Source organism: Manis javanica, chromosome 7, assembly GCF_040802235.1.
Source record: "Manis javanica isolate MJ-LG chromosome 7, MJ_LKY, whole genome shotgun sequence".
In the NCBI taxonomy this organism is placed as follows: domain Eukaryota; kingdom Metazoa; phylum Chordata; class Mammalia; order Pholidota; family Manidae; genus Manis; species Manis javanica.
In genome coordinates, this window is record NC_133162.1 from 120642349 (window position 1) to 120667845 (window position 25497).

Below are 25497 nucleotides of genomic sequence, written 5' to 3' on the forward strand. Positions count from 1 at the left end.
TGGCCTTCGAAGTGATGGATGAGAGGAAAGGCTACACAACTTGATTAAAGAAATGTATTCGTTTGTGTTGATGTTCCCAGCGCACTCAGCTTGCTGGCACGGCCCTCCTTAGTGTGGTTCCAATCTTCCTTATTTTGATTTCTCTAAATGATCAGTGCTTTTTCTTTATTTCCTTATCTGATACTTCAAGATCTGAAAACAAGTGACTCTAATCTTCATTGGATTACAGCTCAATACCATTCATCAAACTGCCAGGCTGAGAGAAAGTCACTGATCAAGGAGCATACAGATCAAAGAGCAATCACTAGGAAAAACTGAGACTATTGATGGACTGGAACAAAGCCACAAAATACAGCAAGGTTAGAATGTTGGTGTGAGTCAAGGTGTAGGGAATATGCGAGAACTTCTCTTACCTTTTAAAATACTGTTTTTCCCAATGGCTATTAGCCACTAAGGAATACGGTTTGGTCATTTTTTAATGAGAATGGTGAGAAAAAAAAAATCAATCATTCAGATGCCATGGCACATGTTTCTCGTTGAGGGTCCTTGTCCTCTAGGCAGATGTGGATATCCTCACTTCATATGGCACTGAGAAGCAGAAGCCACAGTGGATGCTTCCCAGCTCCCACTACCACGTCTCTGACCTGTCTATGCCTGCGATCATCTATTTCCTACCTGTTACAACGAGTAAGCACTCCCTTTCCTATCAAAAACCTGGAGTCTGGATCCCACCCTTCCAGCCTACATAAAAATATTACTCCTTGGCCTGTCTCTCCTTACCCATCAATCTCTCTTGCTGTCTCTCTTTCGGCTTGTTAATATCAGCATGTACAGGTGCTCCAATAGCTCCTGTCTTAAAAGAGAACTTCCTTTGGCTTCACATCCTCCTCAGCCTACTGCCTGGTCAGCGTCAACGTCCTTGAGAGCACGGTCTATGCTTGCTAACCGTACTTCCTAACGCCCCTTCTCTCCTCATCCCGCTTCCCTGAACTTGTGTCTCCACAGTTCTGGACAATGGCCCTAGTGACTTCTGTGCTGCCGGCCGCCACAGTGCCAACCCAGCGTCCACCCCTCCTCACCTTCGGTGACAAGCCACAACATTTGCCACCACTGCTGCCCCCTCCTTTGGGACACATTCCTCTCCCGGTGTCCATGTACCGCTCCATTCTGGTTTTCCTCCTGTATCCCAGGAGGGGTTTTCCTCCTTTTCAGTTTCCCTATTTGCTGAGTCTTCTCAGGTTCCCCACCTCTGCAGGATGGAATTCCTTAAGAGCTGATCCAGCGCTGCCTTCTGTCCTCCCTTTATTTTCTCTTTAGGTGACTTTATTCATTATTATAGCTTTAAATGCCATGCATAAACTAAGGATCCAGTCCTTGGCTCTGAGCTCCAGATCCTTAGGTCTAACGCCTACTTGATACCTGCTTTGAGATGTCCACTCCACAACCTCCCTCCCAAACACGATTTCCTTGATCACCCTTCATTTCCCCCTCAATCTTAATCCTTATACTGGCCCAGATGGGTGCTCTTCATTGAATGTCCACAATATACCTCAAACCTGTCTACTTCTTTCCATTTCACTGCTACTGTGCTGGCTCAATTCCATCATCTATCACCTAGAATGGTCTGAATGGTCTCCCTGATTCCATTGTCTCTACAATAATCAGAATAGCCTTTAAAATGAAAATTCATCCTACTCCTCTGCTTTTCAAGTCTTCAATGGCTTCTCATTACATTTGGAATAAAATCTCAAGTCTCACCATCACCTTTAAGGTACTACTTGGCCTGTGCCCTGTGTACTTCTATAACTCTGTTCCTGTTATTAGGTCCCTGTCCCTTATGAATATATGCATTCCAGCCATATAGCCTCTCCTAGTTAATTGACTGTACCAAGCTATTTTCCTATCTCAGGCCTTGCATATGCTGTTTCCTCTCCCTAAAAGGCTTTTCCTTACTCTTTTTTGGGCTGGCTCTTCCTCCTCTTTCAGGTCTCTGCTTAAAGTCCACATTCTCAGACCTTCTCTGATTATCCCTATATTTTAAAATATATAACCCCCTTATCCCTATATTTAAAAATTTTCAGCATTCACAATTGGGAATTATTTATTTGTTCATTAACTGTCTCCCCACTGGAATATAAATCCATGAGGGAAGGGACACTGACAGTTTTGTTTATACCTGTCAGAAACATATGCCAGGGTCTACCACACACCATATACTCAAGAACTTTATCTTGAATGAGTCACTAAACAAAGGAACAAATGTACAGCCTCACCTAGGTCACACAGACACAATGCAAAGACAGGCAAACGTTTGTAGACATCCAGATGTTTGACCTACTTGCTATCGAATCAGTAAGGTGTTAAACATATGTATATGTCTTGGTGTCACTAATGCCCCTGCAGAATGCAGAGTTTCCAAGACAATGATTTTTAATATTATTCTATTTACCACGTACATCTTGTTTTGGACAGCGCATGGGGGAGGGAAAGTGCAAGTGTCTCAGTGACATTAACTGGTATGTTTATGGGGATCACATTCCTTAGGCTTCTCCATTTTCAGATTTCATGTTATTGCTCCACCTTTTTACTCGCCTTTTCCTAAGATTCAATTTCCAATGCCTCATTCCAGGCAGAGCCGATGGAGACTATCAAGTAGGAACGTCCTCCAGCGTATACCACAACTCCACTGGAATTTCTGTGCAGAACAGGGAAGTTCAAGGAAGGGAAGAATATCTTCCTGACAAGGCCTAATTCTTGTGCCAAACTTCTGGATGCCATCCCCTCCCCTCTATTTCAGCCCCTCACTCTATCAGTTATGCTTTTTCCTTCCAATATAGTTCACTGGGTTCAATATCTCAGTGTGGAAAACATGCTGAAATCTTTCCCATTCTAAAAAAAAAAATAAAATCAAATCAAACTTTAAAAACTCCCTCAACTCTATGCTGTCTTCTCCTGGCTAGACCCCACTCTTTTTTTTCAAACCAAAGAATTTAGGAAGGAGAAATTGTAATTCCTCTCCTCTGAACTCCAGATTATGTGGGTAAAGGCCTATTAAGTAAGTACCTTCATGGGAGTTTAATAGCACCCCAGACACACTGTACCTAAAAGCACATTCATCTTCACTTCACCCCCATGCCACGCCTTCTGCCTTCTTTATTTTGATAGCTGACACCACCCTTTACCCTTTCAAGTAGGCTGGAAAAACTCGTCTCCATCCTTCCTTTCTCTCTCACTTTCTCCAATATCCCTGACCATCCGAAATCTCCCAATTCCATCTACATGGCCCTTAACTCTCTCTCTCTATCTGCTCCCTCTCTCCTTCCTCTTCTGCAGCCACTGTCCAGCCCTATCATGTCTCCTTAGCCTCTGCGACACTCCCTCAACCATCAGAGTAAACATGCTAGCTGCAAGGCTGATCACAGCTGTCCATTATTTAAAATTCCTCTCCAGCCCAGGTGATAAAGTCCAGGTCTCTTGCCATGGCCTAAGAGGTGCTCTTTTATCTGGCCCCTGCCCCACTGACCCGGTCTACCCCCATGCATGCCTTAGTTTACCACTGCTTTGCTCCCGGCTGGTCCTTCCACCTGATGTCACCCGCACCCCCAACACCAGCCTGAACTCCCTCAGGCTTCATCACCTCTGTAGAGCTTCCTGACCCTCTGCTCCTCCTCTCCCCCAGCCAGGTGGTCCCTCCTGCTCTTTCTTTGGGCTCCCACAACACCTATTCAATTTTTCTATAGTAGAACTTGCCATCCCAGGCAGAAACTCTGTACCTGTCAGTCTCTCCCACCAGACTTGGAGCTCTCTGGCAGCAGAGACAGTGAGTCTTCATTACTGATCCCTCCATGTCCAGCACAATGTCTGACATGAGGTAGGATCTCTCTATTTAGGTTGAGTCAGAAAGTTTCTGATGTCACTATTCCACCTTTCAAGTTATGAGGCCTCAAGCCCTCCTTGAACTGCTCAATCTCAAGCTTTCTGTTTCCCAAACTCCTCTGTCCGCTTCTTAACTTTGACACTTAATTATTATACTCCCTAGTGTTGGTTCCAAGGTCAAGGTCCACAGGATTATAATACAGGCATTTATAATTACAACATCCCTTGTAAATGGTCCCACATGGGGAGGCTCCATGTCACTAAAACCAAGTCTCTCTAAGTCGGCTCTGTAGCTCTAGGGCTCTGCAGTCCGGCACGGTGATTAAAGGGTGACCGGAGGACCACAGGTCTGTCCTTAATCCAGCCTTTGGTGCGGCTGCTGCAATGTTTTAGTGTGTGATAATGCAAGCTATGATCTCGGTTTCTAAATCTCAGTGAGAATGAATGGATTTGGAAAGCCCACCAAATCACTGGCAGCTCCTCAGTCCTCCTCTCCATTTAGTTCGGCTCTGAGCTGATTACTGACTTTGGACTTGTGGAAGGTCAAGGGACGCAGAGTGTCCTGCATTTACCTCTTTAATGTGTAGGAAGTCCTTGGCATCAAAGGAGATGGCTGTGCTCGGAACAGGTACATCCTCATCTAAGGCGCCGCAGTAGCTCACATTCGTCTTCACAGCAAATGCTACAGGTTTGGACTGGGGACAGAATCATGCCATGAGGATGGAGGAGGAAGACAGAGGAGGATTTTTCCTCCTGGAAGTATAGTAAGATAATTGAGAGTACCGGGCAGTAGGGGAAATTGCTTTCCAAGGAAGATCTCAAATGTGTTTCACATTCCAAGGTGGCGCTGAGAAGTCTGCAGAGGTGACTGAAAACAATCCAGTGCTCTCAGCTCAACCATTTCTCCCCCTCCTGTGGCACTTTCCAACATCCCCAAATGAAGACTCCTGCCCTAACGTACTGGGGAGGGATGGAAAGGTGGCGGGGAAGGAGTCTGCTCTGTCTTCTAGCCATAAAACTTCTATTGGTTATTTTATCTTGTAACAGACACCCCCACCCCACCCCACCCCCACCCCCGTGGGACACAGGAAACATGCTGGGTCTTAAATAAATAAATGTTTGCTGGACCTGAAAACCTGTGAAACCCCAATTCATAGAATACCTGTCAGGAAAAGAAAGGCCCGTCAGAGGTCAACAGGAAGAGCAAAACTGCCCACACATCATCTTCTCCCTACCTAACAAAAGCTGATTCTGAAACTCTTTTTAGACAAGTTCCTCCCCAGGCAAATGCCTCTGGGCTGGTGCAGCCTCACAGAGGCCAAGCAAACCACTAGCCTGGGCTGGCCATGCTGCTGCTGACATCTGCGGTACCACCGCAGCCACAAAGCAGACTCTGAAAAAAAAAACTAAAACAAAAAAGAGCCACAAATGAGAACACCAGCTTCCCACAGTCCTGGGCTGCTATGTTGCTGGCTCATTAGCTCGTGCTGGGAATAGGGCTGGGAAACAGCAGAGAAGCAGGTCCTGAGCTAGAGTCACTGATGTCCCTTTACAGGCACTGCCCCAAGCCCCCTTCCACCGAGCACAGACCCTGGAAGTGTCAGAGCTCAGGAAGATGCCTCATTGCCTGCGGCCTTCTCCTCTCGCTGCTCTCCTAAAGATTTTACTGTAAACATTGAAAAGAGAAGGAATTCCCTTTATTTGAGCTACAGTTATTCTTCTAAAAGAAAGAGTGGATCACTATGCCTCAGGAGTCTGTCATGGAAGGCAAGGAGAAGAGGCTGGCCATGACCCTTGTTTTATATTTTGCTATGGTGCATAAAATTTTCATTTGACAAAAGGGGTCTGTGCTAAAGGAGAAAACAATATTGAAAGACATAAAATAGATCTCTACTGACTCTTTTGGTTCTAACATTCAAAAATGTAATTTGTTCCTTGTTGGGACCTGAGGGTGCAGAAATTCCTATGTGGAGTATCTGAAGGTCTACTTCGGCAATGTCTTTTATTGCTCGTGTTTGCTGAAATACTAAGAGTTGTTCAAAGTTCTTGGCTTGATGCTGAACTTCAGGTGGGAGATTAAAACCAAGAGAGAAGACTAGAGAGAGCAGCAGGGAGAACCACAGGATAGCAGTGCCCACGTGGCCTGTAATGAAGGCTGATGTCATGGGAACAAGGGGTCAGGACCCGGCCAAGCTGGTATCTTAGAAGGCTCTCTGCCAACCCTGGGTGGGGTCGACTTAATATTGGCCATAACGGCTATGATGGAAGATGACTAGTAATTCACCACCAGACTAACCACAGATGAGTGAAGGGTCAGCATCTCAAGAAATGGCCCCTTGGAAAGTTATGAACCTGTTTCAGGGATGAATGAATTGGAGCCTTAAAATCTGGTGCCTTATCAAGACGATCATAAAATGACTGTTCCAGAGAAATCTGAGGCACGGTAAGTGGAGCTGATACCTGCTGAGCAACATGCCACTTTGGAACCAAAAAGGGGCAAGGAAGTCACCTTTGCTCTCTCAAGCTGGATAGCTGCTTGCTGCTCTCTCTCCTGTCGAATCGCTTCCCGGTCCTCTTCCAAGGAGACATCGGAGTCAGACGGTCTGCTAGTGTAGGAATCCGCTGAACCCTGGAAAGGAAACCCAGCGTGGTTGAAATGAGGTGATGTGGAGCTTCTTAAATGTCACATGGGATAACAGCACCCTGGAGTGACCTCTTTTCATTTGTATAGAATTTGATGCATACACTCTGTGTCTTATTGCAGATGTAAATTTAGACAGCAGAATACGGTTAAGCATCTGAGTAATTCCGAAGGTAGCAATGTTGTGAAGGAAAATATTTTGACTAGATTAAGTGCTAGGAAGTAAGCTGCAATGAAAATTACATGATGTTCATTCCCAATTCTTCTTGTTTTGTGCTATCTTTATGTTAAACCCATAAGTTAAGATTCATTCCATTCTCTCTTTTATACATACACTCAAAGGAAAAAGAGACAGCCTGTTACAAGAGCTAAATGCTACCAATCTTAGGTTACAGATGATCAATTTTCTGAGATTTTACCACAGCAAAGCAAAATCCTACAGTAGTAAAATGCTTTTCTAGTTCCAATGTGGACTCCATTGAACTCATTCACTTTTAAAACTTAGATCATTGTCTATATTAGCCATACTTGGTCACTAAGGCCACCAAGCCATGAACAAGGAAGTCCTCAACTGAAGCCCACGCCTGGAACACACGTGGGCTATTTGGACAACACTGAAATCCAGTCTGACTGACGTGGCTAAGGGGTGAGGTGCCCTGTATCACTTTGGTTCTTGTGCCAGAAGAAGAGATGAAAACTATAGTAGTTAAAAAGTTAAATATAAACAAACAAAAAACCAAACAACAAAAAATGTGGAAGTTTGCCTTCTGGTTGCTAAAGGAACATCATCCTTATGATTTCCTTAAGCTGGCGTTAGAAGTTGATATTTGCATAGATGATGACATTTACACAGCAGAGGTATTAATAGGACTGGTGCATTTGGCATGTTTCATAAATCATGCACAGACTTTAAAAAGCACAAGCCTAGCCTTATAGCCGAGAATTTGCTATCCACTACAAAAAAAGAACTCTAAGAATGGCTGACTGATGAAACGGCCCTTTGAAAGTTCTTCTAAACATAGAAATGTTAGGGTTTGTTTACACGTTATTTGTGAATTTGCTGCCTGTAAGGGCAGCTTTGTTTCTTGGGAAAGGATGTCATTTTAGCTGAAGTGGTCTTTTCCACCACACAAAAAAATCCCAGCACAGATTTTCCTGGTAGCCTAGAACAATAGCTCTTGGACAGAGGTTTTATCAGAGTGCCCAACAGAACACTGGCTCTAAATTCTACTTACACAGCCTAGTTATGAGAATTTTACACAAGTTACTTAGACCAGTCCGACTCAGTCTCCTCATCTATAAACGGGGACATTGCCTACATCAAAGGATCAAATGGAATAAGATGTAACAAACAGCTAATGTTGATTAAGCCCTTGCTATCATATTGGCGTGAGGCTAGATGCTTTGCACACCTTATCTCACTAAATCCTTGTAACAGTATGGAAGCTGGGGTTCGAACTCAAGCAGTTTAACCTTAGAACCAGCAGTTCCAAGCCCTACACTGAGCTGCACTTATGTATCACTCCAGGGCCTGGCACATGATAACTAGTCATCCTCATCCCTGTTCCCCAGTGCTGACATTTCTACAGTCATTAAAAAAAAACAAGTTAACAGATTCCAAACAGTTCTCAATTCATTAACAATATATATACACACAATAGCCCATCTTGAAATGTATCCAAATTTCTTACTGTATTTGCTGCAAAGAAAACACTGTTTCTCCCCAGCTTTATTGAGATATAACTGACACATAACATAAGTTTAAGGTGTGCAAGGCATTGACGTGATACACTTTTCTATTATCAAATGATTACACTGTAAGTTTGATAGCTGCAATATATCCAAATCTATTCACTTAACGTTGCACTTTCTAAAGTGCCTTTAAAGAAGAAATGCATTTGTTGCCCAAATTATAATCAAATTCCTCAATGTAAATCTACTGGGTTAAAATCTGGACCTACAAACTGGGTAAATACAGGATGAGTATTTTATTGATCCACTATTGCTTAAAAAAGAGCTACCTTGAGAGCCTTTAAAGTTCTCTTAGAACACATCTTTTGTCCAAATTTAGGTACACTTGCATAAAATCCAGGATGAGAGAGAGAGAAAACAATGTTTCTAAAGTATATATGAAAACGGTTTTAAGTTAGTTCTAGGTGATGCTTTGCTGAAGTGTGACATTTGCAGTGATCATTTTAGGATGTCTGCGTGAGGATGTCTGGACCATAAAGTGATTATGATACAGAAAGTCAGGAAGAAGGCACTTGCCTTGTTTTGAAAACATGTGCTGGTGAAGGCTAGTATCTACACTCCACAAGAAAGCAGGCCGCCCGCTGGAGCAGTGAGTCAAACGGCTAAAGTACACAATCTACTATTGACTCTAGGAGATGGCTAATTTCCTTAAACTACTTTAATGACTTTTCATATCCTGGCATTCAGTCATCTCTGAGCACACAAGAAATGACTCAAGGACGCCTGAAAATGAACCTTATTTTGAAATGTGAACAAGACTGTAAGAATTTCAAAATTACCCAAGTTCTACTATTGCCAAATATGTAAAAAGCAGAAGCTTCTGTTTACTTCCCCGTTTCTAAGAATACTAGTAGAGGGAAAAAATAAAGCACTCTGATATCCATGTTCATAAGTACAGTGTCATATCATTTCAACATTTACTCTGGTTTGGTTTTTGTTTTTTTTTTCAATGACACCTACATTTCTTTGAACACGGAAACCATTGCTGCTGTCTCCCAGGGTCCTAGGGAAAGCAGAGGTCCAACATCAAGAGCCTGAATTTGGCCCATGGACATGTTCTGCTGCCTTGGCACAGAATTGGCTTCTTCTTTTTACTTCTGTTTTATTTTGTTTTGTTTCAACTAGTTCAAAAAGAGTATAGATATATTCCAGGGGAAAGGAAGAAAAATAAAAAGAAAAGGACCTACATTATTTAGAAAGGCATAGAAAGAAAAACAAGAGAGCCACTGAAGAGGAAACTGTCTGGGTCAGACTAGAGGAAGGAGCTGGGAAGGGCAGGGGCCCTACAGTTAGCCTGGTAAAACGGGGTGGGGGCGGTCAGAGGGAGACTGCTCAGAGAACTACTCAAACATTCATGATCAGGAAGAGGGACTTGGCAAGACGGGAATAATGCTAGGTGGCAAGAGGACAGAACTGGAGATAGAAAGGTTATGAGTTCTGGCCAAAGCTGGAAAATGCAGCCCCATAAGCTTTTCATTTTTCAGAATCCCATTTCATAAAATGGGCAAAGAGCAAGCTTACTGGGTGAGCCGAACCTGGGCTGTTAGCCAATGTGCAAGAGGCACACAGAGGCTAGTCCCTCAAATGTTCCTAAGCAGATACCATTGCAAGGCACAACTTGGAAGTCTCCAATGCCCCAGTTAAACTGGGGGAAAAAATGGAAACAACTGCTTTAAGTCTCTTCATTTATGTATTATACATGTATGTATTTAGGGGTGTGTGTATAGATATACATACATATCAATTTTAGATGCCATGCATCCTAGTGAACATCAAAAGAAATGCATATTTTCCATTAACATAAGGCCCAGAATCTTTTCTCCTCCTTTTATTCAATATTGAAAACAAATTCTAGCCTCATAGCTTTCATGACTCTTTTTGAGTACACAATACAAAAGCTGACAGAAACATCAGAAAATCAGTTTGCTGTCCTGGAAGAAGGAAAGTAAGTGTGGGTCAAGCAATGGGAGGGCATCTCATCCCCAGGGAGGGAGCATGACGGAGGCGGGAGAGCAGCCAGGGGCCGTGGGGCCAGACAGCGTTGGGTGTGACACGGTCGCCAGTTCTTATTGGCTGTGGACCTTAGGCAACATATTTTAACTTTCTAAGTGTCAGTTTCCTTCCCTGTGAAATGAGGATAATAATACATACCTAGCTGAGTTTCCCTGTGTTTGACTTGAGATGGAACACCATTTCTTTGACCATCATGAGAGAAATTCAGGAAATGTCAGCAATTAATCTTTGGCTCACTAATTAACATTTTTGGCAGCTTTTCAACATTACATTTTGGCTGCCCTAGAGTTTTAGGATTTATATCTTATTCTTTTTTAACAGCTTTTCTGAGTATAATTTGCATACCATAAAATTCACACATTTTACATGTACAATTCAATGATTTTTAAAATAAATTTATATAGAAACCAATTTATGCCACAATCTAATATTAAAATATTTCTACCAACTCAAAAGAAACCTTGTGCCTATTTTCAGTCACCCTCCAATCTAGACCTAGACCCACTTACTTATCTTGTCTTTTTAAGACTGAAATATACTTTTGCTTTTTAAGAGTAATTTTAGGATTTAGATATGTTATTAAATTAGAGTAAGGAGAAGGGAGAGTTGAGTTTACAAATGTTTGGTTTTAAAATGCAGTAATACTGACACAGAACCTTGTTGGAACTTTTGGGCCTTGTGATCAAACACTCCTGGGCCTCTCACTTCCTAGCTCAGCTGTCCATGCCCCGGACACTGACCATCTGTCAGGTTCTATAGTGGCTACTGTGTGAGAAGCTAACTCCTTAACTGTTCTGAGATTCTTTCCTTATCTGCAAAATGGTAGTGAAACCCTTCAGGGTTATTTTGAAGAATTAGTAAGATACCATAGCACAACAGAGTCTACAAATACAGTAGTTCACACACTAAACATGTGCTGTCCAAGAGAACTTTCCCAGTGATGGATACTCTCTGCATGGATGCTGTCCAATATGGTAGCCACTAGCTGCATGTGGTTATGGTGTGCTTAAAATGTAACTAGTGAGGCTAAAGAACTGAACTTTTGATTTAATTTTTCAATGTTTAAAATTTTATTTCACTTTAATTAATCTAAATGTAAATACCCACATGTAACTAGTGGCTACCCTATCAGGCTCTGCATTAATGGATACTCCAAATGTCAGTTTAGCTTCCAGATCAGAGAAGGGAATATTAAACTTGGTGTAACTTTGGTATTTTGACAGTTACACTAAGTGGACTAAGTGATAGTGGAATGTCCAGAGAAACATCGCTCTCAATGGATTTGAGCGTGTTTCCCTCCACTGAGCCTGCAATGACTGGACGATGTACTTTTCCATGCTGCAGAAGGAACAAAGCCCTTCCCTGATTACTTTCCCAGATTTCCCAGGGTAGACTGGTGAAGAGCCCACTCACAAGGCTGCCCCATATAAAAAAGTCTCTTAGGCATCCTTCATTTTTACAGGCCAGCCCCTCACTTTCTTACAGATGCTTTCTTCTTAATCCCCTTCACCAACCATGCTAGGGCATCCAGCCGAGCAAGAGTGCAGGATGTGCCTCCAAGTACAGAGGCCTGGGCACTGTCTGGCACACAGCGGACCCTCAAGTTTGTTGAAAGAAAGACACTCTCCCATCAAAATCCATTTGTTCCATAATTTAAGTTCTTCTAGAGTGGTTGGTTAATTGGCCAAGGTTTATATTAACTGGGTGTTATGTTGTTAGCAATCTTACCCCCATAACATGAGGTTTTTTTTGTAGAATTACGGTTTTCAATGCCTTAATAGATAATGCACACATTCCCAAGCACTTTGGCAGAACATTGAACTTTTCAAATTACACCTTAGAGACAATTTAATTTTGCTCTACAGTACCTTGTACTGTGTCTTATAAATAGGAGGTCTTCAAAATGGTGGTTGGAAGAATGAGACAAGCTCTGCAGCCCCCTCTTATTGGACAAAGACCTGAATTCAACTTCAGCCATTAATCAGACCAAGGTTTATTTTTAAGCTTCAAAGAGCAGTCAAGGACAGCAAAGGAGTATGTTCAGAAAAGGCCATAAAGGGAAAGGGAAAAGAATGAATGCCTATTCATCCCTTACTCGGTGTGAGTCACTGACTTATGGACTTTACATTATCCCATCAACCCAATAAAATAGGTTATGATTATCCCCACCTTACAGATGAAGCATCTGAGATTCAGACAGGTGATAAGAACTTCCTTCCACGCCACTATCATGGGGCACTATGCAGGGGACAGAGGTATGGAGAGAATCTTTTTTTTTTGGGGGGGGGGGAATAAATGAATATTTATTGAATCAATAAGGAAAAATGTCATGATAGAAGAAAGTTTGCAAAAAGCCTTTACACCATAATGCCAATTTTATGTTTTTCTAAAAATAGATCTTCAAGAATATAAACCAAATTTTCTTTTGCTTTTGTGTTTATCTCATATGTTCTATAGAGAAATAGATTTTGAAATCAGCAAAATGTTATGAAATATACCCAAGCTTCTAATTTTTAAGCTCTAGTTTAAATACTATGTGAAGTTTAATGGGATTTTCCTTGTGACTGTCTAAAGATTAGCTACCCATCACCCCTTTGCACCAACTCTAACCCTCTCAAATATAAAAATGCCTTAATCTGTCTTAAAAACAAGGAATGCTCCTTTCTTTCCAAGGAACTCTCAGACATCAAACACCCATAGGGAGACTTTTCTATTTAGAAGTGATTTGTTAATTGATGTCTCAGGTCTCAGGAATTAGATGAATAAATCATGGAGCCTAGGAAGAAAGTTACCATTTCAGTGGATAAAGAGAGGAAGACATTGCAGGCTTGTTTGAAGCAAGGGAATTCAAAGAGAACCTTGAATCACAAAGAACACTGTCCAGTCCTGGTTCTGTATGAAGTCAGGAAGAACCACTGGAAGCTTATGAACAAATACTGCCATGCAAGTGGCCAGCCCAGTTAAAAATTTATAAATCCATCTAATTCAGGAAACTCAGCTGTGCCTCTCAATGCTTCTGCTCGTGTTATCTTTCAGAACTTCTTGTCCTCAATTTGACTTGGTCTCAGGTTTTAGATTTCTGATCTCCTTACTGAAAATTCTGTTCCAGTTCCAAATGTTGTCCCTTCCAGACCATGGACCTGGCCAGGTCTCTGGATTCCATCTCTGCCCAGTTAGCTAGGTTGGGTGTGGCACTTAAGGCCAGCTGCACATTTGGTGATACATCAGATCTGGCTGTAAGCAGTGGTAGGTATGAACACTGCATAGATCTGTGCTGACTTCTGTGCAATGCTTTTAGCTGTTACAATGGAAAGGAAGCCTCATATCAGTAACTCCAACATGACTGGAAGTGAAGTTTCCCTTTTCTTGCTTTTTTTTTTTTTTTGAGAGGGCATCTTGGAGAGAATCTTTTTAAAAATTTCCTCTATAAAATCTGATAAACTTACACTAAAAGGTCACACACTTCAGTGGCCTCCAGTGACAACAACATTCTGCAATATTTTTTTAACATTGATCATACACCAAAATATCACTAATTTGGAATGATGGATGTAGGTAAAGAAATGGCAATCTGGTATCATGGAAGGTGAACTGCAGGCTCCTTTTCAAAAGGTATATTTTCTATTTCTAACTCTATAGAATCTCTCTCAATTATCAAGGTTTTGGTTTGTAGATTTAAGCTTCTGCTTTACTGACAGGATTTTTACTTAGCATTTAAGTTATTGGTAGGAGATCCTAACGCATACTTGAGAGTTTTCTGTTTCCCTTAAGTCATAATTATTCCAATTTTGCTCATATTATTTATTTACAGATTATGTCTTATCATAAATTATAATTATATATAGACATATAATTAAAAATAAAGTACAGGCTTTGTCTGAATTATCTCATTAGTGGAATACACTATTACAATTGTTTTATGTAGTTTATTTAAAAGGAAGCAATATTACTTAGAAAACTTAGCCAACCTTACCCTTCTTGTGTTGATTAGTTTGGCAATTGCTGTAAACTGCCTAATTTCAGATAGGTATTTCTTTGGATTACAAGTCCAAGGGAAACCATCAGTGGTGATACAATAAGAGCAAAAGAATTTCAACTGACCTCACAACTACAAGGAAGAAGGTGACAAATAGGCCAAGGTGGAGGTGGAAGGGAAATCTGTATCAGCTATGGCCTTTCGGGTGCTGTGGGAAAAAAGTTTAAGTGGGTGCTAGCAGCAGACTTGCACATTACATCAATGGTGATGGTAACAAGAGGACAGATTCCTTTTGGGTTACTACAGGAATTACAATTTCATATGGTTCAACCTAATACACTGGGGGAAGAATAACAGACAAGGATTACATGGCAAAAACTGTGTTGATAATCAGTGTGTACAAAGTGCTACATCAATGAACACAATTAGCAATAAATCAAAACCATTCTGTGAGACTAAATGGTGGCAAAAATTGAAAAAAGTCATGATCATTTCTTGTATCCAATATGAACTTTATCATAAAGGTAGGGATGGTGAGATTATGGATCCCACTCTCCTTTGGGGAACAGAAAAGTGATCACATGCTGGGAGAAGGTGGCCTCAAGCCCTCAAGCTTAAGCATGGACAGGCCACAGAATAACATCATGGGCCATCAAGCAGGACCCCAGCAACTAGCCTTGCCAGGTCAAAACTTAGAGCTTCTCATCAATCCATGTGACAGTTGAGTGCCTTGGTGGCTACACGTGGCTGATCCAGGCTTGCAACCTGTAAGCAGCAGCCGCAGTACAAGGGCCTCATTCAGGGGTGGCAGCTCAAGCTGCACTAATCTAGTTTCAGCTGAGATGTAGAAAGGAGACCACAGTATTTGTCCTGGAAATTCTGAGTGTGCCACTGGCAAATCGAGAGCTGCATACTGATGAGGCAACTCATGTTTCTTGTAAGTATGGACTTCCATGACCCTTCTGGAAAAGTGATTGACCAAGAAGTAGCCCACAAAACACTACTTTTACCTTGCAGTCTATTTTCTTGCAGGTCACATTTAGAGATACGATAATAATAAATAGATTTCTCCTAAAAGGGGCTTCAGGGGATCACTTGTATCTTAAAAAAAAAATAAAGACTCTTCCTTTTGTCATATAAAGGGAGGAATCATAGAGGTGACTTAGAAGAAGAAAGTAGGGAAAGGATCCAAAGCTTTCCTATACTATTTTTATATCCTCAGAAACTATGTGATGAAAAATTATCTTTAATTCTTTGAAAAATATTTTTTATTCATAAAGTGTCTCATTAAAGGAACGTGTGTTGACAGCTAATGGAATCCAGGGGTGTCATGGAGAACAGAAATGCTTTCCTCAGAGCCAGCCGCAAATCTAACAGAAGCCAGAGTGAAGTATGGACTGCATTTCAGGCAGACATCATGTCTTACCAGCTTGTGTTGTGCTCAGAAGGCCCAGTGCAAAGCTTTGACCTCACAGGAGCGCAAAACTGTTTACTGAGTGAGAGAGCGACAGAGAAGCCTCAGGGGGAGGCAGTACCAGCATCGCCCAGCCTCGACCCAAAGGGAGCACATACTTTCTGTCTGCAGTTGCTAGAAACCGTGTTGGAAAGATCAGTGAAAAGTAAAACCAATTGTTAGCTTGACAAAATTACATGGATGTTGATTTGGAAAAATGAATATTCAAAAATTTCTCAGAAAAAACTGTTACAAGAAAGAAAAGGAGAATTGGCCTTTTGAATAGGTATTAAAGCGCAAAATTAAAAAATGTATAGATGTTTGCTCGTGGTACAGACCAAAAAAAACCACAATTCACAAACCAAACCCTAGATATTGATAATGAATGTGTGATACAGGAAACAATCTAAATCAATGGGGAAAGAATGATTATTCAACAAGGTTGGGAAACTTAGCTAGCTAATTGGAAAGAAAAGGGCAGATCCCTATTTCATTTCTTATACAAAAATAAATTGCCAATGAAGAGATTTAAGGCATAATTTTATATATATATATGTAAAACCACCACTAGCAGAAACTATGACTGGCGTTTTAAAATAGCATGCCAAATGTTCAGAGGCCATGAAAAGAAAAGACTGATACATTTGACTATATAAAAAGTTAAAGCATTTATCTGGGGAGAAAAATACAACAATCAGTCAAAATGCAAATGACAAAAAAGAAAAAATTGTCACATAAGAGATGTGGGTTTAATGTTCTCATATTCAAATAGCTCTAATTAATTAATAAGAAAAAGATGAACAACCAACTTCTTTACCTCTTCTAGTTAGCCAACAGAGAAAGGAACAAGAATGCACATGGTACACATGAAAACAGGGGCAGCCTCTTTACTAAGTAAAGAAATAAAAACTAAAATATGATACTACCTTCACCTATAGATCAAAATGTTTGATAACACCCCGTACTAGTGAGGGTGCAATGAAACTGACACATATCTGGGTAAGAATGTAAATTGGTATAATATTTTTAGAGGCAATCAGGCAAAAACAATCAAAATTAAAAGACATAAATTTTAACCAAGCCACTCTATCTGAAGAAACTTACCCTAGAGATATACCTATGTTAGATACATATGTGTAATATATATACAAGATTAGTCACTGCAGTATTGCTTATGATAAAAAAAATCAGGAAAAACCTAAAAGCCATAAAAGACATATATATATTTTTAAGTATGGCTCATTCATAATAAAATAGAAGAGTCTGTAGACATTGGAAAGCATGACACAGACCTCTAAGTAATCATATGCAACTGTTAAGTCACAAAATCAAATTGTAAAATAAGCCAGCATAGTGTTTTAAAATTGAATGAAACAAATATATTGCAAGTCTGTTATGTGTTAATATACATACCTATATATACTGGATGAGGGAAATAAACTCACATTTCACTGTGTGCCCTTCTATACAGTTTGAATTTTTACCTTGAGAAATTTTAAAAAATTATTTATATATATATGTGTGTGTGTATACATATACACATTTTTAATGTGTAATATATTTACCTTTATGTTTATATATCTTGGAATTATGTAAATTTACTTCAGATGATGACTTTTGATAGGCAATATTAAGTATTAGTGATCATTAGATTATAATAAAAACAATAATAATGGCTGTCATTTATGGACCACTTACTATGTCCCATGGTTACCATTAAGTACTTTCATTAACCGTGGTCCTTGTTAAAGAATATCCCCTATCAAAGGCCCGGGGATCCCAACAAAGGCTAGATGAGTATGAGTTTTTCTTTTTGGTCACCAGACAATCCACTAAGTTTGTGAAGCCTGCAAATCTTAAGTTAAAAACAAGATGCTGTAAGTAGTTTGGATTTAGGTACAAATGCTATTTTTGAATTATAAGACAGTAACTGATTTGAGGGTACCTGAAAAGTGTGGGTGGATCCTTTATGCACATGTAGAATACTTGCTGCTCCAGGTCAGAGTCACACCCAACCCTAGTCACCTCCCTGGAAGACAGCATCTTCAAGTAGCTTAAGTCACTGAGTTATACTCCAGGCCGCTCTGTCCCTTACACACTGACTGTTCCTCCTTTGGTCTTTGGGGCCTTGAAAGCAACTACACAATGCCCAACCCTCCCCATCAGCAAGAGCAAGGACCAACCCCACTTGGTGTTTGGTGTGGCCAGAGCCCAGGCCCTTCCCTGGGGCAGTGCCCTTCCTCCCCAGGGGGTGCAGAATTGGGAGGACAGGAAAGCAAGGCTTTTTGTTTTACTCCCAGCTGATAATTCTGCGCTACAGCACATTAGGTTAGAGGAAAGAACTTATTCTTAGTTCAACCTTTGGAACTAGGAAATGAGGCTTTAATCAGAATAAAACAGCACTTTACAGATGTTATCTAATTTAGTTACCATAAAAACTTTAAGAGAGAGAGTTCATTTTCCACACTGAAGTAAACAAGGCTTAGAGACACCAGTAATGTGCCCAAGGTCATGCAGCTGGTGGAGGGTGGTGAGCTGTGGTCTGGCTGAACCTGCGGTCCTTGATAACAGCCAACAACTAAGTCCAGCAGAGGTGCTGGTAAACACTGCTGGACAAGCAGATCACCAAGGCTGAAGGCATAAAAAAAGGAGAATCAATCTCTCCCACTCTCCCTCCCTCTCATTCTGTCTCTTTCTCTCTTTTTGCATTTAAATTGAGCTAACAATTACTGAGGACATTATGTTCCCTGCAGTACATGATTTTGATTTCTCTCCAAAGCTCCTTTGAGGCCTTACAGTTAGGTCAAGCTGCATGTCCTAAGTCACCCAGCCATTAGCCAGTGAAGCCAAAACGTGCATTTCAGGAAAGAGCATCTCTTGGATGATTTCTAAGACTCCAATGAGGTCTGTTCTTACAGATGTCTTTACAGAGCCAGGAATTAGGTCTTCGAGTACTTGGTGATGGAGCATTCATTTGCGTTGACATCAGAATATACACAATCAACTGTTACTAAGGATGTGATATCAAATGTGTGGATGTTCTCTCCCTTTCCTTTGAGCCTATCCACTGGCTCATTAATATATTCAAAGCAGTCAGAGAGAAGTCCACATCTGCTCATTTTTTTGTTTGAAACTTTTCTGGACCAAACAACAACAACAAAAGAGATGAAATTATCAATTGGAATGAGTCTGAGAAAGATACTATGATTTAATTTACTCGAATCACCCTTATATTTCATTAGGAATCATAAGGAGAGGGGAGGGAATATTCCTATGAGAGCTGGAATTGAATAAGCAGCCAGAATCGGACTTGGAAACTAGACTACCTGGGTGGGAATCCTGAAACAGTCACTTACTGAATGTTTGCTTTTGGACAAGATACTTAATCTTTCTGTGCTCAGTTTCCTTTCTGAAAAGGAGCATATTATCCTAACTGAGGGCGCTGCGGTGAAGATGAGGTGCTCAGAACAGGGAAAACCTCAGAAGGGGGCTCCCTCCGTGCAGATCAGCAAGCACACTTCAGGTCACGGATTTCTCCTGGCCCTGTTTTTTGGGTGAACCCCATTTGCTGTTTTCAATCCTCTAAAACATAGAGCTGTATGGCTTAAATTAATCAAGGTGAGTAGGAATTAAATGCTCTCAGAAGAATTTGACCAAAACAATGAAAGGTATTGGCTAAAAGGAACTCAGGAATCAAGTTAGCTTTATCTCTCCATATTTTTTCTGCTGCAAAAGCTGTGTTTTCTTAGGAGGCATTCCCTCTTCAGCAACTACCTGAAGACGATTGGTGGTGTTTTTTCAGAGCTTTCCACACCAGGAGAAGAGCAAAGCCAAAGGGTAGGAGAATAAAGGAAATCTTTGGAGAATGGTGACTTCTGCAGACTCCATTGTCAGTATCAGGGTGGGAGCTGTGGCGGACACTAAAAACCTAAGGCATGTTTCTTGCCATTAAACAGTTTTAATCAAGTTGAGGGGCTGAGGTATGTGCTCATGGAACAAATAAGTTCAGTGCTAGAACTATGTTATTTTTTAAAAGCAATTAGGAATACTGACTTTGGATTTGCAAGAAGGCAGAGGTCAGTCGGTGGTGGCCGAGCAAAGGAGAAGGCAGAGTTTGAAGTGCATCTTAAGGACTACCTGGGGTCAGAAAAGTGTTTCTGAGGCCTTTCAAGACAAAGCAGAGGCTGTGAGAACAAAGGCATGAAAGCAGCGCCTTGCATTATGGGTTGGGGAATGAGAAGTTCAAAGTTGATGTTGAGAGGTAGCTGGAAAATAAAATTACATGGTGAAATAAAGGCAAATCACAGCAAACCAGGAAAGCCAAAAGGAGGTGTTTGCAGCCCTCTGGTCGTGAGTAGATGGCCAGTGCTGCCCTTCAAGGGGAGCATTTCACACGGAAAAGGGGGCTTTGGGAAGGTCCGCGCGGAAGCGTGCAGAAGCGCAGTCGGACTGACTGGGAGGCTTACGGGACAATGGCAGCGGGGAAGGGAGGCGAAGGTGATGCACTTCAAAGAACATGTTCTAACACTGGTTGCCAGGATGTGGAGGATATGTACAATTTACTGACTATTTAATGTATACCAGGCGCTCTACTGGATGCTGGTTAAAGGAGACGGGGGAAAAAAAAACCTTTTAATCATATTCGATTTGAAAATCAGTATTTTTTCAGTTTGTTCGTTTGTTTTTAAACTGTTTTAAATACATCAACAAACAATCTGCATTTTATCTATCATCTGTTCAGGAGAAACAAAAAGCAGAGCAGGTAAAGGGAGAAAAATGTAATGGAGGTGGGAAAATTTTAAATTATATTGAGTCCTTTATCTAACAAGTATGATAAATCCTCATATCATATTTTGTGAGAAGGTTCTTCATCAACTTAAGCGATGCAAGTTCAAGACAATACTATCTACAATACTACAAAATTAAAATTGGTAAATAATCTTTCCAACTGGCAAAGATTACAAAGGATTTAAAAGGAACGTGGACTGAGTTTTGAACATTGTTATTGAAATGTGGTCTGGTATTTGTTCCAGAAGTTATTTTTATACTCTCCAAAGAGAGCCTCACTGGATGGAAGCTGAGGCTTATATTAATTGTGAGAATAAGAATTTGAGAAACAAGCTTTTACATTTTAAGCAATCACTGCTTTACTGAACAAATGCCAGCAAACTTAAGTTTTTCCACAAACTATATTAGTTCATTACAGAATTAGAACTATGACAGAACCTATCACCATTTAGCCTGAAATGCTGCAAGATGTTGAATATGAAGGAAAAAATGAAGTTCATGCTGGCAAAATACCCAAACTTTACCAAAAAATAAATTATTATGTATACTGTCATCAGGGGAAACATGCTTCATTCGCTGTGCATGGCACACAGTAGGCGCTCAGGAAGCTTGCTGAATAAAGAGGAGGGAATGTTCTGATGCCTCCCTGCCCTTGAACAGGGTGTTGACTCTTGCTTGAAACACTCCTGTTCTCCTCATCTGTCCAGCTAATGCCATTTCTTCCATCTGCTGTGTTATGATTGTTGTATGTGTAGCTGCTTTACCTTTCTGACAGTAACTACTCAGGGCAAGCACCGCATCTTTTTCATCTTCGTGCCTCTAACATGGGCTTGGCACATAGCAGGTGTACCATAAATATTTGTAGGAAGGGAGGTAGGGAGAGAGAAAGGGACGGAGGGACAAACATTTCTTTGCATTGCTAGTAAGAAGAGAATGCATAGTATTTTCCTAGCCACTTAGAGCTGCATTCAGTGGAGAAAAATGCTTGCCTCCACTTTTTCAAAACCACTCCTGCAAAAGCAGATTGAATTTTGTGTTTCACTGAATCTACCCATTCATGATTAATTGGGTAGTTAGGCACTTTCAGTTACATATGCAGCTGGGAATTCCTCCAGCTGTCATTAATTTTACTGAAAATCAACTATTCAGTATTTATCTGTTGAAATGAAGCCACTGTTACTCCTTAGCCAATCAAACTTGAGTAATAAACTGTCCCATTATTGACAAACAACTGAGTAATTTACAAAAGCTACAAGTAAGCTAATTTCAGTTGCCTCCATGGTTGCGATCGTAATAAATGTGAGACCCATTCAGTCTCCTGGGTTCTTTCACTAACCAGGTTTAAAAGAAAAGAAATCTAGATATATCCCAGAAATCAATGAACCTAGAGACATTCAACATAAAGGCAGTAACAATGAGCAACATCTTAACGACTTAAATTGAAGTAAATACATTTCTTTGGCTTCCAGGTTTATTAGCTGGGTGGGAAGAGAGGAAATACACTTAAAACTTATGCAATATCTGAATGAAACATTCTGAAGTGTAATGCAGACTTTTCCAAAAAGAAGAACTAGAATACTATCATTTCCCCTCATAGTTTGCAATCAAATAATGAAGTGGGGACATGATCCAGCTCACTTTGGCTGTCAGCCTCTCAGCCTGGTTTCAGTGTGTGCCAGGATACTGTGCTATTAAATGGAATATATGCCTGCAGATGAACCTAAAATATGCAACCCATTCTCTCAAGAAGAAGAAAACTAAAAACTCAGCCACCATGCCTAGTCATTTCCTTCTCCCAAACTGGAATTCTTCCCAGCTAGTTGCTTGTCAGCCATTGTCACTCTATTTGCTAATATGTCATATTATAGATTTACAGTTTCTCATATGCAACAGGTAAGGCAAAAATGCATTTTACTTCCACCTACCACACATCTTCCCTATATATATATACTCATCTTTTAAGGTAAAAATCCACCTCTGCAGCAGAGAACAATTGATAGACTTCAGAAAGTGGATGATTTGATTGTTAAAGCCTAGTGTTTGCAGTTCTTGGGTAGACAACTTGCTCTCCTTAATTCAGGGCCCTAAAGAAAATAAGAATATGACAGAATGGCCACAATATGTATAATACACCTTGCAATACAGAGTGGGGACCAGGTTCAGTTTATTCCTTCAAGTATCAGTTGCCTTATATCAGGACTTGGCCTTTAACTAACAAATGATTAATCCTTACATCACAGAAAAACATCACTGACATAAACTCCAGCAAGGGAAAGATGGCCAAGGAGGGGTTTGGATCCAAAGAAATCAACCAGAAAGGCCAGCACAAAGAGGCCTAGACATCAAAAAGCATTCACGGCCCAGAAATGGGAATATATCATTTACTATGTGGAGTAATTTCCTAATGACTGTTCACAACCTGAAAGAATACTCAACTTCTTACATCAAGTTCATGGTCAATTCAATGGGAGTAAACCCTGCTGTAGATAGCCAGAGCCCCTGGAAGGACACACACACACACACACACACACACACACACACACACACACACACACACACGCGCGCGCGCGTGCGTTGTCTACTATGCTGTCAGCTACTTACTCAACAGCCTCCAGAAACTGCAGCACACACACACACACACACACGTTATCTACTATGCTATCAGCTACTTACTCAACAGCCTCCAGAAACTGCAGTTGGTCCAAAATATTGGAACAGATTAGAGACCCCAGAAATTAACCCAAACATATATGGTCAATTAATATTTGATAAAGGAGCCATGGACATACAATGGCAAAATGACAGTCTCTTCAACAGATGGTGCTGGCAAAACTGGACAACTACATGTAGGAGAATGAAACTGGACCATTGTCTAACCCCATATACAAAGGTAAACTCAAAATGGATCAAAGACCTGAATGTAAGTCACGAAACCATTAAACTCTTGGAAAAAAACATAGGCAAAAACCTCTTAGACATAAACATGAGTGATCTCTTCTTGAACATATCTCCCCGGGCAAGGAAAACAACAGCAAAAATGAGCAAGTGGGACTACATTAAGCTGAAAAGCTTCTGTACAGCGAAAGACACCATCAATAGAACAAAAAGGAACCCTACAGTATGGGAGAATATATTTGAAAATGACAGATCTGATAAAGGCTTGACGTCCAGAATATATAAAGAGCTCACACGCCTCAACAAACAAAAAAACAAATAACCCAATTAAAAAATGGGCAGAGGAACTGAACAGACAGTTCTCCAAAAAAGAAATACAGATGGCCAAGAGACACATGAAAAGATGCTCCACATCACTAATTATCAGAGAAATGCAAATTAAAACTACAATGAGGTATCACCTCACACCAGTAAGGATAGCTGCCATCCAAAAGACAAACAACAAAAAATGTTGGCGAGGCTGTGGAGAAAGGGGAACCCTCCTACACTGCTGGTGGGAATGTAAATTAGTTCAACCATTGTGGAAAGCAGTATGGAGGTGCATCAAAATGCTCAAAACAGACCTACCATTTGACCCAGGAATTCCACTCCTAGGAATTTACCCTAAGAACGCAGCAATCAAGTTTGAGAAAGACAGATGCACTCCTATGTTTATCGCAGCACTATTTACAATAGCCAAGAATTGGAAGCAACCTAAATGTCCATCTGTAGATGAATGGATAAAGAAGATGTGGTACATATACACAATGGAATACTACTCAGCCATAAGAAGTGGAAAAATCCAACCATTTGCAGCAACATGGATGGAGCTGGAGAGTATTATGTTCAGTGAAATAAGCCAAGCGGAGAAAGAGAAATACCAAATGATTTCACTCATCTGAGGAGTATAGGAACAAAGGAAAAACTGAAGGAACAAAACAGCAGCAGAATTACAGAACCCAAAAATGGACTAACAGGTACCAAAGGGAAAGGAACTGGGGAGGATGGGTGGGCAGGGAGGGATAAGGGGGGGGAAGAAGAAGGGGGGTATTAAGATTAGCATGCATGGGGGGGAGGGAGAAAGGGGAGGGTGGGCTGCACAACACAGAGAGGACAAGTAGTGACTCTACCACATTTTGCTAAGCTGATGGACAGTAACCGTAATGTGGTTGTTAGGGGGGACCTGATATAGGGGAGAGCATAGTAAACATAGTATTCTTCAGGTAAGTGTAGATTAAAAATTTAAAAAAAAAAAAAAAGAAAGAAAGAAAGAAAAGGGGGATTACTCCTTAACAGGATAAAACTATTGGTAAATCAAAGATCAACGCATGCTTTAAATATCCTTAATGTTGATCACTTAAAGGGTGTCAGATGATCAGCTATGGAGGTACTCTTTTCTGATAATATTCCTTTCTCTTAATTAAAAAAAAAAAAAAAAAGCAGTTACTGTGTGCTGACCTCCAATGAGTTCTGCACAGTGGTATAGAGGGCATGTCAAAGTGTGGGCAAAGGGTCTGTTTGTTTCTAGGCAGAAGATCAAGGCCTAGCTTGGATACCCAGAAAATGAACTAAGATACGATATGAGGAGGAGCTTCCGGCATCAGCACTCTCTGGAGGACTCGTGCCGGGGGATGATCATCAAAAAGCCTCCACAGGGATCCGGACGATGCTGCGGTTGTGGCTGCATCCAGCCCACCGTCTCCTGGACTTGCCATAAGAAGGAGGAGGGAGATGTCTAGGCTGGCATGTGCATACAGTGAGACAACGAATTTGACTGGATCTGTACTGTTGGAACTCAACCAGGAGTTGGGAGGGGTGCAAGTTGTAGCACCCCAAAATCTCATGACTATAGACTATCTATGGTTAAAAGAACATATGGGATGTGAACAGATCCCAGAAATGGGCTGCTTTAATTTGTCTGATGGTTCAAGTACAGTTCGAAAATATCCATCATATCATAGATAAATTTTCACAAATGCCTAGGGTGCCTAAATGGTTTTCTTGGCTTCACTGGAGATGGCTGGTAATTATAGATTTGCTTTGTTTATGTCACCGTATTCCTAT

General features: G+C 40.9%; 1 protein-coding gene across 11 annotated transcripts in view; it reads right to left on the minus strand.

Moving 5' to 3' along the window:
* The window catches only part of CACNB4 (calcium voltage-gated channel auxiliary subunit beta 4), a 248047-nt gene that overhangs the window by 41673 nt on the left and 180877 nt on the right, over window positions 1–25497 (minus strand). For all 11 annotated transcript variants that reach the window (XM_073241450.1, XM_073241451.1, XM_073241457.1 and 8 more), the window contains 2 exons: window positions 6386–6505; window positions 4449–4571 (listed from right to left, as the gene is read on the minus strand). In XM_073241450.1, coding sequence (XP_073097551.1) covers window positions 4449–4571; window positions 6386–6505 — 243 coding nt within the window. The remainder of the gene's footprint in view (window positions 1–4448; window positions 4572–6385; window positions 6506–25497) is intronic.